The sequence below is a fragment of the Oryx dammah genome, unplaced genomic scaffold (assembly GCF_014754425.2).
Source record: "Oryx dammah isolate SB20612 unplaced genomic scaffold, SCBI_Odam_1.1 HiC_scaffold_21, whole genome shotgun sequence".
NCBI classification, from domain to species: Eukaryota; Metazoa; Chordata; class Mammalia; order Artiodactyla; family Bovidae; genus Oryx; species Oryx dammah.
Window position 1 is genome coordinate 73,617,936 of NW_024070205.1, and position 17,725 is coordinate 73,635,660.

At 36.6% G+C, this 17,725-nt stretch overlaps 1 protein-coding gene across 3 annotated transcripts in view; it reads right to left on the bottom strand.

The window, feature by feature from the left end:
* Window positions 1–1,660: 1,660 nt before the first annotated feature.
* Window positions 1,661–17,725, bottom strand: part of CR2 (complement C3d receptor 2) — a 47,546-nt gene continuing 31,481 nt past the window's right edge. For 2 of the 3 annotated variants that reach the window (XM_040262907.1, XM_040262909.1), the window contains 10 exons: window positions 17,200–17,376; window positions 17,038–17,125; window positions 16,601–16,683; window positions 15,210–15,602; window positions 13,995–14,180; window positions 12,711–12,899; window positions 11,725–11,748; window positions 9,725–9,800; window positions 5,068–5,173; window positions 1,661–2,370 (listed from right to left, as the gene is read on the bottom strand). In XM_040262907.1, coding sequence (XP_040118841.1) covers window positions 5,083–5,173; window positions 9,725–9,800; window positions 11,725–11,748; window positions 12,711–12,899; window positions 13,995–14,180; window positions 15,210–15,602; window positions 16,601–16,683; window positions 17,038–17,125; window positions 17,200–17,376 — 1,307 coding nt within the window. In that variant the 3' untranslated portion in view covers window positions 1,661–2,370; window positions 5,068–5,082. The remainder of the gene's footprint in view (window positions 2,371–5,067; window positions 5,174–9,724; window positions 9,801–11,724; window positions 11,749–12,710; window positions 12,900–13,994; window positions 14,181–15,209; window positions 15,603–16,600; window positions 16,684–17,037; window positions 17,126–17,199; window positions 17,377–17,725) is intronic. The other variant, XM_040262908.1, reaches the window with a different exon arrangement.

Below are 17,725 nucleotides of genomic sequence, written 5' to 3' on the forward strand. Positions count from 1 at the left end.
CCAGGTGGCTCAGTGGTAAAGAATCCACTTGCAATGCAGGAGACACTGGTTTGATCCCTAGGTCAAGAAGATCCTCTAAAGAAGGAAATGGCAACCCAATTCAATATTTTTTCCTGGAAAATCCCATGGACAAAGGAAACTGGCTGGCTATAGTCCGTGGAGTCACAAAGAGCCAGACACAACTTAGTAACTAAACAAGTTATAGTAGATGGCTTGAGGTACATGAACAGATGAGTTGGAGAAATGAAAATGGTACTGTGAATGAATAAGATACCAAACTGCATACCAATTGAAAGCAGTTTCTTAAGGAGATATCTGTACACTCATGTTCATGTGTGTGGTGGGGCTAAGTTGCTTCAGTCATAACTTACTCTGTGCAACCCTATGGACTGCAGCTCGCTAGGCTCCTCTGTCCATAGGATTCTCCAGGCATGAATACTGGAGTGGGTTGCCATGCCCGCCTGCAGGGGATCTTCCCAACCCAGGGACCGAACCAGCATTTCCTGTGTCTCCTGCATTGGCAGGTGGGTTCTTTACTACTAGCACCACCTGGGAAACCCATTCATGTTCATAGCAGCCATATTCACAATAGCCACGAGGTGAAAACAGCCCAAATGTTCATTGACAGATAATTAGATTTTAAAATATTGTATATACATACAATGAAATATTATTCAGCCTGAAAAAAAATTATGACACATGCTACAATACAGATGGACATTGAAGACATTATACTAAGTGAAATACACTTGTCACAAAAGGACAAGTAAATGTATGGTTCAACATACATAAGATATCTTGAAGTAGTTATGAAATTCATAGAAATGGAAAGTAGAACGGTTGTTGGCAGGGGCTGAAAGATGAGGGCAATGTGGACTTATTCTTTAATGGATATAGAGTCTCAGTTTTGTAAATTGAAAAAGTTCTGGAGATCTGTTGCATAGCAATGTGAATATACTTGCACTTCTGAAGTGTACACTTAAAAATAGTTAAGACTAAATTTTGTTATGTTTTCTTTACTACAATTTTTTTTTAAGGATATCAAACAGCCTACAGAATCTAGAAGAGTAGGAGTAAATCTGTGGTAGGGAATGAGCAAGATTTTATTTTCTCAATAATTTAAATACTGGAACAGAGAACACTGACGGCCAGATTTAAAGTGTAGTGGGAGACAATGCGTGCACTGGGGGAAGGTGTTGTTGGATAAGTGTTGAGGATGAGGGAATTCAGTTTGTGGGTTGAGTCTGACTAACATGACAAAGGAGAAGGCAATGGCACCCACTCCAGTGCTCTTGCCTGGAAAATCCCATGGACGGAGGAGCCTGGTGGGCTGCAGTCCATGGGGTCGCAAAGAGTTGGACACGACTGAGTGATTTCACTTTCACTTTTCACTTTCATGCATTGGAGAAGGAAGTGCCAACCCACTCCAGTGTTCTTGTCTGGAGAATCCCAGGGACGGGGGAGCCTGGTGGGCTGCCGTCTATGGGGTCACACAGAGTTGGACACGACTGAAGCGACTTAGCAGCAGCACCAGCAGCAACATGACAAAATGGTGGGCTCCAGAATGCATAATTGTCAAATCAAAAACTCTAAAAACCCTAAAACTATGTCTGCTATTCAAGAGTTCATTAACTCCAGAAAAAAGATCACAAAAGGCAAGTTTTTTTAAGATAACATTTATTTGAATGACTAATATACATATTATCAAATGACATTTTACAAACAACTATAGTTACTTCAGAGTGAAAGCTTCAGAATTACAACTTGACTCCCATAATTTTTAAAAAGATGTGCAAACTGGAATTACCGAGTGATTATAGAAAGACAAAATATATTCGATGAGAAAAATTGAAATCAAGTGGAAATAAAAGTGAGATGTTTAACTAAATCAGAGAAAGGTGCTCTTATTAAAATAAAAACAGGCTTCTCAACAAATGTATGCCTATCATAACCATAGGATATGCTTCATACTTAGCTTAAATAATTAAAACTACACTATAATTAAAAGTATATGGTAACAGTAAGTATGCTGATTGCAGTATATATGTCTAGATTCTTTCTAGACACAAGGAAAGCTCTTTTTACTTCCTTTCTTAAAAATGTAACACTATTTATAGCCATAGCCTGTCTCCAGGTACATCACAGGCGAGGCTTCAAAAAGTCCTTGAAATGCACATGGAGGTAAAACTGGGCTCCCATATTTACCATCATCAAGCAACTTTTCTTTGTTCTGCTTGAGACTGATATCATATAGGAGTTAAATCTTATGAAACAGTATCACTGATGTTGAGACCATACTAATCCACTTGTTGATAGTAGAATGGTTTCTTTCCAACTGATATTCAGTAGGGTTCCAAGCAGTGAGGCATACTGAAATAGATTAATTTATATTTAGGAGGCAGCATGAAAAGAAGTGATGCAACTCAAAGTTTAAATATGAGTGTTAACCTTATCTCTATATATACCAATTACAAGTGCTATAAACAATGGAGCATCATTCAATTAAATGGTCCATCATATTACATGAAGCAAACAAATAATAACTAAATTTTGCATTGATAGATATGAATGAAAATAAATTAGGAAGAAATTAAAACAATGGTCTCCTACTAACTTACTCAAATATTCATTCAACAAACATTTACATGATAGATTTACTTTGGGCCCCTAGGGCTTTGGTTTTAGAGATCTCTCCCATCCTCTTCTCTTTTTCTGCAACTCATCAGCAACAAAGAATCTTTTCTTCCTCAACTGCCAGAGCAGTTTTTCTGTGTCTAGTTTATGGCAGTTAATGTTACATTATGATATGTATATGTCTTATTTTTCTGACTAAAATAAGTTCCAAGAGGGTAGAGGTGGTATCTTCATTTTATATTTTATAACTCACATAGGAGAAAGCAGCTTGAAGTCATATTTGAGCTTGAATTCTACCTTTGCCAATTACTGACCCCGAGTCTTTGGTCAAGAGAATTTTTTCTCCCTGGTTTTTTTCACTGAGGATATTATATGCCCACTCAGGTATTACCTTGGAGTAATACACACCTTTTAAAGTTGCAGTGAAGGCTAGACTAGATAAGGCATGAAAGAGCCTTAGTATAAGGCCTGGGCTTAACAAACCTTCAACTGTTCATCCCCATTTTCTTCTGGAAACCTCAGGGAGGCTCTGCATGTTGCTTGTCAACCTTTCTGTACTCCCTATCATTCAGGCTTCACCTATCATGGTGACAAATTAATACCTTCTCCTCAAGTCTTTAACACCTCCTTTTCTAAGCTCCCTGTCAGCTGGTCATCTTGCTTTTTATTCACTGATAAAACAGAGGCATCCGAAGAGAACTTCTACATGTGTTTTCCCAATCACATCTCCCCACCTGCCTTCATCTGCTCCCGTGTGTTCTGCCTTTCCTGTTACTAAGGCCGGGCTCCTGTCTAAGGTCTACCTCCTGCTTGAACACTAGATCCCATTCCTCCTAGCTTAGGACATTGCTCCCACAATTTTTCCTTTTCTTTCCCTGTCATTTCCTTCCTTCCCCCTAGATCATTCTCTTCAGCTTATAGGAATAGCAGCTATTTCTCCATTCTTACAAATATGTCCCTTTGCTTCTTATCCTTGCCATTACTCTACTTATCTACTCCTCTCTATAGAAAAAAATCCTTGGAAGAGAAATCTCCAATTTCTCTCCTTTCATTCTCTCTTAAACTCACTTCTGTCAACTCCAATTTGCTTCTTTACCTCTACACCAAAACTGTTCTTGGCAAGATTACCAGCAAATCTTATGCTAAACACAGGTCAGCTTTCACATTGATGTTCCTTGATCTATCAGCACATTCGACAGGGTCTATCACTCCCTCTTCCTTAACGTTCTCTCTTTGCATGACTCCTGGAACACCACACTCTGGGATTCCCTCCTGTATCAGAGCAGCTTCTATGCTTCTGTGTCAGCTCCTTCCCACTCCATGACTCCTAATGTTGGAGGAGCTAGGGCTCAGCCTTTGGACCCATCTTCTTCCTTTGCCTATCTCACCCCCTTTATTGGCCTTACTCAGTTTCATTATTCTGTTTATCTATACACTGACAAGACCCAACTTTGTATCCCAAGTCTGGTCCTATTCCTAAAATGTTGAGTTGTACATCCAGCTATCTTTTTAGCACCTGTATGTGGATATCTATTAGATATCTTACATTTAACAGATATCCAAAGTGAACTGCTCATGTTTCTCTCCGGTCCTGATTTCATTCTCAGTTGTCTTAATTAACAGCAATTCTATTATACTTCAAGCTGCTCAGGCCAAAAACTCCAGGCATCACCATTGACTTCTCCCTTTCTCTCCTACCCTGATACAAACTGTCAGCAAATTCTACTGTCACTGTCTCAAAAATGTATGAAGAGTCTGACCTCTCCTCACCAGGCTGGTAGTAGCCATTCACATCTTATTAGAGTTTCCTGATAGCGTCCACATGGAGGCCCCATCTTTCACCCCTGGCACCTACACTCTCGTCTTGATGCAGCAGTTAAAGTGATTATTTGCTTCCCTGTTTAAAATCCTTCAATGATTCTCATCTCAGAACAAACACCAAGTTCATTACAATGACCTAGCATACCCTATAGGGCCAACAATCTTCACCCTCCTCCCTGTGTGTGCCTCCAATGCAGCAGGAACGTACCACCTTATATGGTCTTTGTGCTCACTGTTCTTTCTTCTTCTACAAGGCTGAGTCCTTGCTTCACACTAGTCTTTGCTGAACTGTCATTTTCTTAGTGAGGACTTCCCTTCTAACTCTCCTTCCCTATCTAGCCCCTTTTCTGGTTTATTTTTTCTCACAATATTTATTTATTTATTGATTCTTATGTTGCTATTTATTTAAATATTTGTTGAATAGATGAATAAATTTAAAAACACAGGGACATGAGTCAGTAGTGTGAAGTAAGTAAACATATTTTATGCATAATTATTAAAGACTTATGCAACAGACCCATATATATTTAGTACTATGCTTATTGATAAATATAAATTGAAAGAAATCTTGACATAGAAATTAATAAAAATATTTAAAACTTCATTAGATACCAGTTTGTCTTCTGATTAGTTTGCTGGGCTGTATGGGTCAGCAGAGTATATGTCTAGTGCTTCTAAATGAACATCTTCTTTATGGTTTGTATTTGTGTAGTAATTGCTAAATGGAAAAAAAAAAAAGAAAATAAAAAATAAATTCTTTATTCACTGGCCAAGATTACTATAAAGATGTAACAGTTGTTTTCCTTTTTGCAATTCCCAACACATGGTAAGTACTTTTTATGGATGATTTCATTTTATTGTCTTAACTATCTTATGAAGTAATCACTATAATCCCCATTTTTTGAACAGACCCATAAAAATAATTTGCTAAGCTACTAAGTGTCCAAATCAAAAGTTTACATTGGGCAGCTTTATCCAGCTCTTTTAATGACTAATAATTAGGACTCCCAGATTGAAAAAAGTTATAAAGAAGCTTTCACTTTATAATATGATCATAAACTTACCTTTGGAGGACCAATCTTCCAATCTAACTTAAAAAGAAATTTTTTATATTTTATGTTTAATTCAAAATACTTATATAATCATGCAGCACTAAAAATTTTAAATGACTTTTAAGACATTTTTACTTTTTTTCTTTCAAAGCACATGTACTCTGCTGTGCTTCTAAAACATTTTGTCAAAATTAGCAAAAGAAAATAAAATGTGATTGTACTATCATGCAAAACTCTGAGATAAAATAATACAAAATTACTAGGGAAGAAAGACTACCACTAAGGGTACTTACAACTTGCCACTCACTATCACATTTAAGAGGTCAATTTACATATTTAGCAGGAAGATACATTAAAATTATTACAAAAGATAATTTTTAGGTTAATATGAGATTTAGGTTTTATTGAAACATCTTAGAAGGCAAGGATAGAATAACATAATCTCTTCTTCACGTGTTTGAATAACTTCAAAATATTTAATTTTGTTAGTAGACATTGATTTTTAAATGATCCATTACTCATCTTACTTACAAAAAGTATTTAAGGCAGTTCAAATGTCTGTATTAAGTATAAGAAACTAAACTGAAGTCAGTTAGAAAATGAAAATAAAACGAGTGATGCTTAGGAGTTTAATTTAACATATATGTTTAGTTCATAATCGACTGAGGCTCTTATGTATAGTGTTTGATATAAGCGTGTTAATAACTTTGTTAATGACTTTAATAATCAGATAGGAATAGTACAAATTATTTGAGCTTATAGGTGTTCCCAAAGTTTACAAATTTTCCTACACATGTAATGCTCTGATAGCAAACTTTGTAAAAGGAAGGAAGGAGATAGAGACCACCTTTTCTATTTATTTAAATGTCTTTTTAAATTACTCTTGACTAAAATTATGTTCTAACTTCCTGTGAGAAAAGCCATGCAAATGACATCTCTATGTTTGTTTTCTTGAGACCTTTAATTCTCCTGAATTCTATGAAGCCATTTTCTCCCAACTTCCTTTCCTCTTACTTCTGACAGTTCCTTCCCCCTCTTGCCTTTTAAGTATTACTGTTATTCTTAGACCTGTTTTCATCCTTGTTCTAATCTTCTATTTTGTTTGGTACCAAGGCTACAATTGTGATTTAAACATCATCTACCTGAGTCCAGGCCTCTCTCTTGAGTCCTGGAAGACGGTGCCTAGAAGTAGCAGATCAGAACTGCACTATTCCCCCCACAAACTTGTCCCTCTCCGTTTTTGGTGAACCATTGGATCCATCCAGCGGCACCCACTTGATTGATACTTTGCGTCCCCTTCTTCCCACATTTAGCAATTCACTAAACCTTGAAATACTGATTGAATGAAGGAGGAGAAGGGGACAACAGAGGATGAGATGGTTGGATGGCATCACTGACTCGATGGACATGAGTTTGAGTAAGCTCCAGGAGTTGGTGATGGACAGGGAGTCCTGGTGTGCTGCAGTCCATGGGGTCTCAAAGGGTCAGAGACGACTGAGCGACTGAACTGACTGAACTGAAATCCTGAAAAGCCTATTGTCTTCATGGTGAAAATATTTCCTTTTAAGGTTTTTTTGGACGTGGACCATTTTAAAAGTCTTTATTGAGTTTATTACAATATTGTTTCTGTTTTAGGTTTTGATTTTTTGGTCAGCAGGCACGTGGAATATTAGTTCCTAACCGGGTATTGAACATATACCCCTGCATTGGAAGGTGAAGTTTTAACCCCTGGACCGCCAGGGAAGCCCTTAAAGATAGTTCCTACATCTATTGCATCTCTTGATCCTCACCTCTGCTGCTTTGGTTGACAACTCAGTACTGTCCCTTTTTAAAAAAACCAAAAATCTGAACATATTGTTTCTTTGCTTAAGATTCTACAGGGTAAACACCAGCTCCTTGTCGTAGCATACAAGGCTTTTGATGATCTAACTTTCAGATCATCTTTCCCCAAGACTGTTAAACATCAGTCCCATGAGAGGTTAAAGGCATTTTATGAGAAAAAAGTTCAGCAGCCCAACTTGTCTGAGAGACTCATTTTTGAAAAATTAAATAGGCTTCTTTAGTGTAAAACCTTTGCCTGGAGAATCTCAGGGATGGGGGAGCCTGGTGGGCTGCTTTCTATGGAGTCGCACAGAGTCGGACACGCCTGAAGCAACTTAGCAGCAGCAGCAGCAGCAGCAGCAGTGTAGGACCTTAAATAGTCTCATAGTCATTGTGAATCCCCATGAGAAAAATGTAGCATGAAGTATTTCCCAATCTTTTTTGTTCATAGAACACCATTTCCCCTGAAATCATTCACAAAACAAAGTTTACGTGATAAACTCTGATAAACACTACTGCCTAAAGTACCTCTCAACTGTAGACCCTTGCCAGACCTACTATGCTTAGGCCCTTCCAGGCTTAGAACAAACTATTCAGGTTCAAATGTGCCATTATTACATAATTTCAGTGCTACCCCCTTCATGTCTGATGCCTACTCTAGGCATTACAGAACTGAGAACAGTGCAATCAGATCATTTAGATAGATCCAAGTGGTGTGGCTTGTTTAAGTAATTTTATTGGCATTTGTGGGTGACATGTTTATGGTGACATGATTTGGTCATCCCCCACTGGAAGTTATTTGAGATTTGGTAAGACTTTACCTGATTATCCTCCCTATCACTAGCATTTATTGATCCTTAAGAACCTGGTCACACAGAACATTCCTTGGCTGATAACTGATGATATCATTTGCTAAAAGTGTATCCTTTGTACCTATCAGAATATTCTGCAATTTCCATAAGATTTTTATGTATCAGAGGGGATCTTTTATGTCACTTAAACCTATGCTAACTTCAACTTCAATGTTTCCCAGGCATGTCAATTTCTTACATAGTTCTTACAATATGTGATGGAAAGACAAGTACCTGGGTCTTTACTCAAACTGCACCTTCTACTTGGAATACTTTTCTCTACTTGTCTGTGAGGCATACCTACAACATCTTCTCCACTATGAAAGCTTTTCTGATCAAAATTCCTAAGTACTGACCATTTGATTGCATCCCCACCAAACATCACATAACCTACTGTGGCAATAATACTTTATGGATACAAATTTTTTTAATAATAAATTTAAAATAAAATGAAAAAGTACATCTAATTTATGGATGATAAAACATGATATAGCAAAATGTAGAAACCTAGTAGTATATTTAAATAGTCATGAAAACAACAATTGAGTTGTTTAAAGATTGCTTAAACAAATAGAAAGGCCTAGTATGTTTCTGTATGAGAAAGCATTACAGAAAATGTGCCAATTCTCAAAGGTTAACCTATAGACCTAAATGTAATCGCAACATATCTGTCTTTAGAAAATGACAGATCATCTAAAACTCCTATAAGAACAAACAGAAGAAAGAGGAAAAGCTTTAAAAACTATAATGAGGGGATTCTTGCCTTGTTAGAAGTTATAATATCAGAAAATTATACTATTTGAATGCAAAGTGGTTTGTGATAGAAAAATAGGCACATCAATGAAACAATAAAAAAGAATCCAGAAATACAATATATCCAGATACATTAATTATTTGATATATGATCAAGTTAGAACTAACTTTCTGGAAAACCATTTGGCAATATTAACTAAGCATCTAAATGGTCATACACTTATTCCTAGAATTCTAGGAATCTAAGCTAAGGAAATATGGAGATGTACAAAAAATTTCTTTAGGTTTTTCTTGTTTTTATTTATTATGAAAATAAATGTGGAAGCAGCTTAAAATCTGTACAATATAGATACATATTACAGAAAAAATATGCAATCAAATTGGTAAAAAGAAAATGTGATTTAAATATAAAAATAGGCTAAATGGAAAAAAAAAATTAAGGCGGGAGACTATAAGGCCAATATTGCAGTTTAAAAAAAAAAGAAATAAGAAAATAATCATATAGGCAAATGCCAAATATCAGCAGTTTTTATGCCTGGGACTTTTTCCTATTTTTCAGATTTTTTATTATGTATAAATAAATATAATCTTATCTGTATAAATATCATTCAAATAAAAATAATGCTTGTTATCTTTTAAGTTCTTACAGAAAGGATATTCTGTTTAACAAGATACCTTATTCCAGTTATCACATTGCAGTGTTTATTTCAGTTAACTTGTGCTTCTGTGTTTAGTTTCAGGAAAGAAGTCAAAATCTTTTGTGCATTTTTGTCAAGCAGGCATCAAACTTACCGTTCTCTGTGTTTTAATATCATGCGTAAGGTGACAACACCCAAGCAGAAAAGAGCTATTACCCCTGCAGAAAAACCTAAAATACAAAACAAAATATTAAATGATAGAAAAATATAAGCTACATTTTTTGAAGTGATTGTGGGGCCTGTTCCTAGTGGTGGGAAAAATGTTATTTGACTTTTTTGCTTACTCTTCTTCAGCCATACAGATACTAAATTCCGAAATAGTTGTATGTGGGCTTATGTTTTGGATTTAATTCAGTTCATATTTTTTCTAAAGCGCCAAGCATTTGACAACAAGGTTCAAGTCAAGTTTAGGTTCAGCTTTTCTGTTCTTTTCAGTTTTATTAGTAATATTTTTGTCACTGGAGTGAAATTAGAAGCTCAGGACACCAGGATTCCGTGACTTTTCATACAACATTTAACTCTCAGTTGTGAAATATATTTTGCCACTGCAGAATAAACGAGTCTGTTTTGATAGTGACCAAATCATGCAAAAGACTAATAGTTAAACGAAAGTTTTATGTATGGTGCTCAGTAGCTCAGTCATGCCGTACTCTTTGCGACCCCATGGACTATGAGGTATTTCTGTCATAGAATTCTCCAAGCAAGAATAATGAAGTGGGTTGTCATTTCCTTCAGGGTATCTTCCCAACCAAGAGATTGACCTCACATCTCTTGCATCTTCTGCACTGACAAATGAATTCTTTACCTCTGTACTATATGGGAAGCCCAAACTTTTAGTAAACCTAAACTTTTGAACTAAAAACTGGGAGTAGCTGATCAAGTCATTCATTTCATCCTATCCAAAAGTGACAATTTGTGATGTGAAGTGCACATTAAAAGAGCCTTAGGACACTTAAAAAAATTACAATTTCTCATGAGTTCAAATGAAGAAACTTAACAGGCAGGATACAGGGCTTCCCTGGTGGCTCAGATGGTAAAGAATCTGCCTGCAATGCAGGAAACCTGGGTTGGATCCCTGAGTTGGGAAGATCCCCTGGGGAAGGGAATGGCAACTCACTCTAGTATTCTTGCCTGGAGAATTCCATGGACAGAGGAGCCTGGTGTACTACAGTCCATAGGGTCGCAAAGAGTTTGACATGACTGAGTGACTAAGCATAGCACATATCAGTTCTGTTCAGCTGCTCAGTCATGTCTGACTTTTTGTGACCCCATGGACTGCAGTACTCAAGACTTCCCTGTCCATCACCAACTCCCAGAGCTTACTCAAAGTCATATCCATTGAGTTGGTGATGCCATCCAACCATCTCATCTTCAGTCATCCCCTTCTCCTCCTGCCTTCAGTCATTCCCAGCATCAGAGTCTTTTCAAATGAGTCAGTTCTTCACATCAGGTGGCCAAAGGATTGGAGTTTCAGATTCAGCACCAGTCCTTCCAATGAATATTCAAGACTGATTTCCTTTAGGATGGACTGGTTGGGTCTCCTTGCTGTCCAAGGGACTCAAGAGTCTTCTCCAACACCACAGTTCAAAAGCATCAATTCTTTGGCGCTCAGCTTTCTTTATAGTCCAACTCTCACATTCATACATGACTACTCAAAAACCAAAGCTTTGGCTAGACATACCTTTGTTGGCAAAGAAATGTCCCTGCTTTTTAATATGCTGTCTAGGTTGGTCATAATTTTTCTTCCAGAGAGCAAGCATGCTTTAACTTCATGGCTGCAGTCACCATCTGCAGTGACTTTGGAGCCCCCCAAAATAAAGTCTATCACTGTTTCCATTGTTTCCCCATCTATTTGCCATGAAGTGATGGGACCCGATGCCATGATCTTAGTTTTCTGAATGTTGAGTTTTAAGCCAGCTTTTTCACTCTCCTCTTTCACTTTCATCAAGAGGCTCTTTAGTTCTTCACTTTCTGCCTTAAGGGTGGTGTCATCTGCTTATCTGAGTTTATTGGTATTTCTCCAGGCCCTCAAATTTTACATACATTGTATAAATTACCATTAGAAGTTTTATTTTAGAATTTAAGAAAACTTACCAGCAATAAGAGGAGCAAGTGAACCTAAGGAAAATACAAAATCATGAAAACATTAGTCTAGTTGTATGGCTCCACGTAGCTCCAAATACCATTAATGTCCCAGAAATTAACACTCAGATCCCTCTTCTTTAAGTCTACTTAAAAAGATGTATCAGAACATTGAATTATACCCAATCTTTCTTCATTTTTTATGTAACAACTTCATTGGCCTTTAAAATTTTTTGCACTTTAAGGTGAGGTAGTTCACTCATGGAAAAAAAAAATAAAATAAACTCAACTTTATAATCAGGGATTTCTCAGATCAGAATGGAAACAACCATTACAACAGTTTAGTTAGCATATTTTTGGAGGTCCCTGTCATATCAGTAAGCACTTATAAATCAAGATTCAGTAATAGCAGAAGTCACGGGAGCAACTTCTTTCAAAATATAGTCTGTCTTTTGTATCTGTGGATTCAACCAACCACTAATCAAAAAATATTTGAAAAAGTAAAATATTCCAGGAAGTTCCAAAAAGTAAAGCTCATGCTGTGAGCCCAGCATCTATTTATATAGCATTTACATTGCATTGGGTATTATAAATAATATAGAAATGATTTCAAGTATATGGGAGGATGTGAACAGATTATATGCAAATACTATGCCATTTGACATAAGGGACTTGAGAATCTGCAGATTTTTTATCTAAGGGGGTCCTAGAACCAATTCCGCTGAGGATACCAAAGGACCACTGTATAAGGCTGTGAGTTTTGCACCTTTTAGATCAGTGCTCCTCTCTCTTTATATTCTTTCTTTACTTTCCCAATCTTCAGAAAATCTCACTTTTACTACAATAGACCATTGACTTCAAATTCTTATGTTACTATACCACTGATCACAAACCTATATCAATTTAAAACCCAGGAGTTCCTAAAATTGAGAGATAACCCTCTGTCTCTTCTTTCCAGTGAAACAAGTAGAAGCTGCAGAGAAGCTCTTTGCACTTACTGGGTGATTTGCAAACAGCCAAGGGAGGGTTCCATCGGTGATCTTCCTGACACTGGCTCTGGGGACTGCCTTCTAGGGTATAACCGTCTTCACATGCTAAAGTGACAACAGCTCCATATTGATACATTCTTCCAGGCTCCAGCCCATTCTGGATTCCATTTATATGTTCTGGGAAGCTACAATTCACCTCTGAAATTAAAGGAATCTAATTGAATCTGTGTCATATTTTGACCTTTAACTAAGGATGTAGATACTGCCCTTAATGGAAAGATTTATGAAACCAATTTATTCTATTCTCAGTTAGTAAAACTTCACTGAAATAACACAAAATTATATCCTAGGCATAGACTTTTAGTGTCAGCCGTCTACCTCAATAACACCCTGGTTATCAAATAACTTTCTTTGTTGTGCTTTAGTCTGTAAACCAATAATGAATAATTTTTGTGGCTTTTTAGAGAAATGATGCAGAATGAATGAGTGATGTTAAGACTTCTGAATGATTTCCTCAACTTCTACTCTTGTTCTCCAACTCTTCTTAGATGTGAATGCTTCCTCTTTTCTTCTTTTGTCTTTTCAGTGTAGTGGCCAATAGTGTGAGATTTGGGATTTGAACCTAACTCTAGGGCTTTCAAATTGTTTGACTCTGTATAAGTTATAAATCTCTCCATTCTACTAGGACCTCATCGATAGTACAGGAATAATGACACCAATCTCACATGGTTCTCATGAGGATTAAATGACAGAAGGCATGCAAAGTGCTCTGTGCCCTAAGTGCTCAACTAATATTTAGTATTAACTCACCACTCATATTTCATATGCACTATTTATGATAGTAAAAATGACATTCTGAAACTTTGATAAGTATACCCACCACTTACAGGGAAATATGCTCAAAGAATTATCTTTTAGGAGTATTTTGTCAAATGCACACTTATAACTAAACACAGTGCACATTCAATCTGTATTAGTTGTTTAATCTACATAAGTTGTAGCTGTTTAATCTACATAAAGACTTCATCTTTCCATATTTAAATGACTACATACATGATAGCTCATATAGACTAGGCCTTCAGCCATTTTCTTTATTTTGCAATATTTAGATTATTTCATCTATTAATCCAATTAAATACATTTAATTGGATTAAATACATTAATTAAATGTATTTAATTAAATGATCCAACCAATGCATCTATTTGGCTATTTTAAGTTGAAAGTACTTAACTGAAAATATCTACTTGGGACAAATTTTATTTAAAAAATAAGAAAACAAATAGAGAACACACCTTTACAATATGGAGCAGGTTGGTTCCAGGTTCCTTCATGTGTGCAAAGAAGGAGTGCCTCTCCCACAAGCAGGTAGCCTTGGTTGCAGCTGTACATGACTGACATTCCAGGAGAAAATCGAGTTATGTCTCCACCAGTATGATTTCCATGGGAGATCTTAAATGGACGTTGACAGCCTAAGAAAGCTTAGACATCAATATGAAAGGATTTTTAATTTAGTACAGAGGAACACATAGCCAATACTCTCTGTAGTTGATAACAAGACAGAAAGAAGGCAGGCAACAAGCCAACTGATCAGTATCCAAAAATACTCATTCCACCCAAACCAAGCAGTACAGGACAGATTTTTGCATTTCCTACTTATACCATATATGATCTGAAAGCAAATGTCAAAAGTAAGATAATGAAACATCAGTGGTTGCAGCCTACAATTGTAATCTAAGAACAGTAATCTTTTCTCTTTAAATGGTAGAAAGACTGTAGTCAACTGTCACATCTTCAAATATCTACAGGCACCAGGAAGTGATACCAAGTTATAGAGCACCTATCTTTCTAAAAGTGGCAGCCAATACCTAATTCAAGCTACTGGTACCTTGCAGGAAAGTAAAGGGGATCCTCACTGTATCACAGATTCACAGTTTGTCTTGGGCAGTAGCGATGGGTCTCACTTAAAATAAGACTGCTGTGCTAGACAAAACTAAACAGTTCTGAATTCAGTTCTTGGTTGCCAGTTGGCATTCTCTGTTGCAGATAGCCACTGACAGGGATAAAACTACCAATGACAACTAAAATTACAAGACAATTAAGTGGGTTTTAAGGCTAGCTCCATTCTCCAGAATACTCAAATATCTCTTTCTGGCTGATAGCACAGCCTTAAATATGAAATTATCAAGCAATGTTACTGCCAAACATTTGCTGAAAAAGGTATGTGCATTTTTGCCATTCTAAACTAATAAAAATAATAAATTTGGAAGATCCCTTAAATTTAGAAGTTAACCATAATCCTTTCATGTACCTTTTGTCAACATGCTTGGAAAGAAAAGGGAAAACAAAACTAGCTGAGAAAATAAGACAAGCAAGTATTTTGTAAAAATAATATGATTACCTAAGCTTTTAACTTGCCTTTCTATAGGGGAAATGACAAGTGCACATTCAAAACCCCTTTTTAAAAATTATATGTAACACCCCATATTTTATTCCTTAAAATATCTTACCCTTTTTGATGCAAGTTGGTACACCTGGCACCCATTTGTTGTTGGTATGGCATCTAATCAAGTGACTGCCATTCATGATGAAGCCAGGATTGCAGGCAATATGTAACACGTCATTGTGGGAATATGAAGAATAAGTTTTATTTAGCTTGTGTCCATGCATGACTTCTGGGTTAGGGCAGTGAGTCACAGGACGAGACTTTAAGCACTGCGGGGCAGGTCCACTCCAAGATCCATTTCCTTTAGAATCAATTATGCACCGTATACTTTTCTCTCCCAAGAGATCAAATCCTTGATCACATTCATAAGAGACTTCGCTTCCATATCGAAAGCCTCCTGGCAGCACACCCCTGTGCCTCCCATTATTAATCCTTGGTGGATCCTTACAGTCGATAACTGCAGAAGAGAACAGGAAATTCTACTTCAGCTGGTACACCATAGTGGACAGTCTTCATTCAGATACAAATGTAACTATGCAACTGTGTGTACTGCACATAGCTATAAAGTTGTTACCCAGAGGAGGAAATGTCAATCCACTTAATTCTTGCCTGGAAAACTCCATGGACAGAGGAGCCTGGCAGGCTACAGTCCATGAGGTTGCAAAGTGCTGGACATGGCTGAGTAACTGAGCACACATAAAGTTATTTAAATTTTAGATGCTGGATCATGCTTTCTTTAAAAAAAACTTTATTGAATTTTTGACTCTATGAATAATACATACTCATTCCAAAATAATTCAGAAAATAGAGTATAAATATAGACAAAGGAATAAATACAGCTCTGTTTCCATGAAATAAATAGTTTATATTGTTTTTTTTTTAATTTTTAGCAATTGACAGGCCTACTGCAAATATAGTCATTCCTCAGCACCCACAAGGGACTGATTCCAGGGTCCTCCATCAGTACCAAATTCCAAGGAGACTTAAGCTCTTTATATAAAATGGCATAGTGTTAGCATTTAACTTATGCACAGCCTCCTATATATTTTAATCACCTCTAGATGACTTATAATACTGAATACAACAAATGCTATCTAAATATTTACAAATACAATGTAAATGCTAAGTAAATAGTACCCAGAACATAGCAAATTCAAGTTTAGCTTTTTGAAACTTTCAGGATTTAAAATATATATATATATAATATATATTTTATATATATATTATTTACAGTTGGTTGACACAAAGTTATGAAGCCTGCAAATACAGAGGGTCAACTGTATTCATTTCCTACTTGACAGTTTTGTTTCCCACTGCCAGTACTACCTAAATACTAAAACATGTTTTATATAAACTAAGCTAGAACACATACACTGCTGAGGCATAGATTAGCTCTAGAGTGACCTATCCTCTTTACCTCTCTACAATCCCATGGACTTTTTTTTTTTAACTTACCTTCACAAACTGGAATCTTTTGGAACCAAACCCTATTTTCATCATCTTGACATTTCTGATAAGTGTACTTCTTCATCCGGTACCTAGAGAGAGATTATAATACATTTTATCTTCTTAAAAATCACATCTCTGAAACCTAGCCTCCTCAAATCACTAATATAGAGGTACTTCTAAATAGGAAATTTGGCACAGAGGAGTCAAAAGTCTTGGCCCTTCAAGTAAGAAAGCTGCCTTAGACTTAGGGTGCTCCCAGCAAAGACATTTCCACATCAAGAAAGGACTGAAAAGTTAGAGATGCTAGTTAGACCTTTATAACCTCACATCCTCTGTTAATGTGACAATGAAGAACCTTAAAAGGTAGTCACCAGGACAAATTGAGGCTAGAATTAATGCACAAAGCAAGATGGAGGCCCTTTATGAGAATGAATCTTACTAACCCATCTTGGCAAGATGTATTAGCTGGTACCACAGGTGAACCAACTGGAGGTTTTTGAACATCTTCTCCCAGAGGCTGGCATTGTGCTTCTAGAGGAGCAAAGTTGAAATTACTTATATGTGCTTGATATAAAAAAGAAAGACAACTCAGGAACTGAAAATACCTTCACAACGAGGGACAGACGGACTCCAGTTTCCTGAAGGCATACAATGAATGGATCTGTTTCCCACAAGCAAGTAACCAAGGTCACAGGTGTAGTCTACAGTCATCCCAGAGACAAAGAGGACCCTATTTCCACCTGTATGCCAACCATGGTGGAGCCCAGAGGGTGGCTGACAGCCTGGAGAGAAAACTTCCCACATAAATACCAACAAAAACTCAAGAACACTAAGTACACAACATTTGACAATAGACAATCTGAAACTTTTAAGCAAAAGAGCAAGCACTTATTCATTACTGAGTGTTTCCTTCTCTTTTGAAGGAAACTGGCACCTTAAAAACAGATCCTCTGAACTATCTACCCTGACTATATCCCATATCCAAAGGAGTATTTGCATAAAGAACATATACAACACGAATAAACTGTTTTAATACAGAATAGGATGGTAATCTATGCCCCTTTGCTTTTTCCCACAACTCTAGCTTTGGGTGGGAGGTAACAAACAAGAATAAACAAATAAATACCTCTG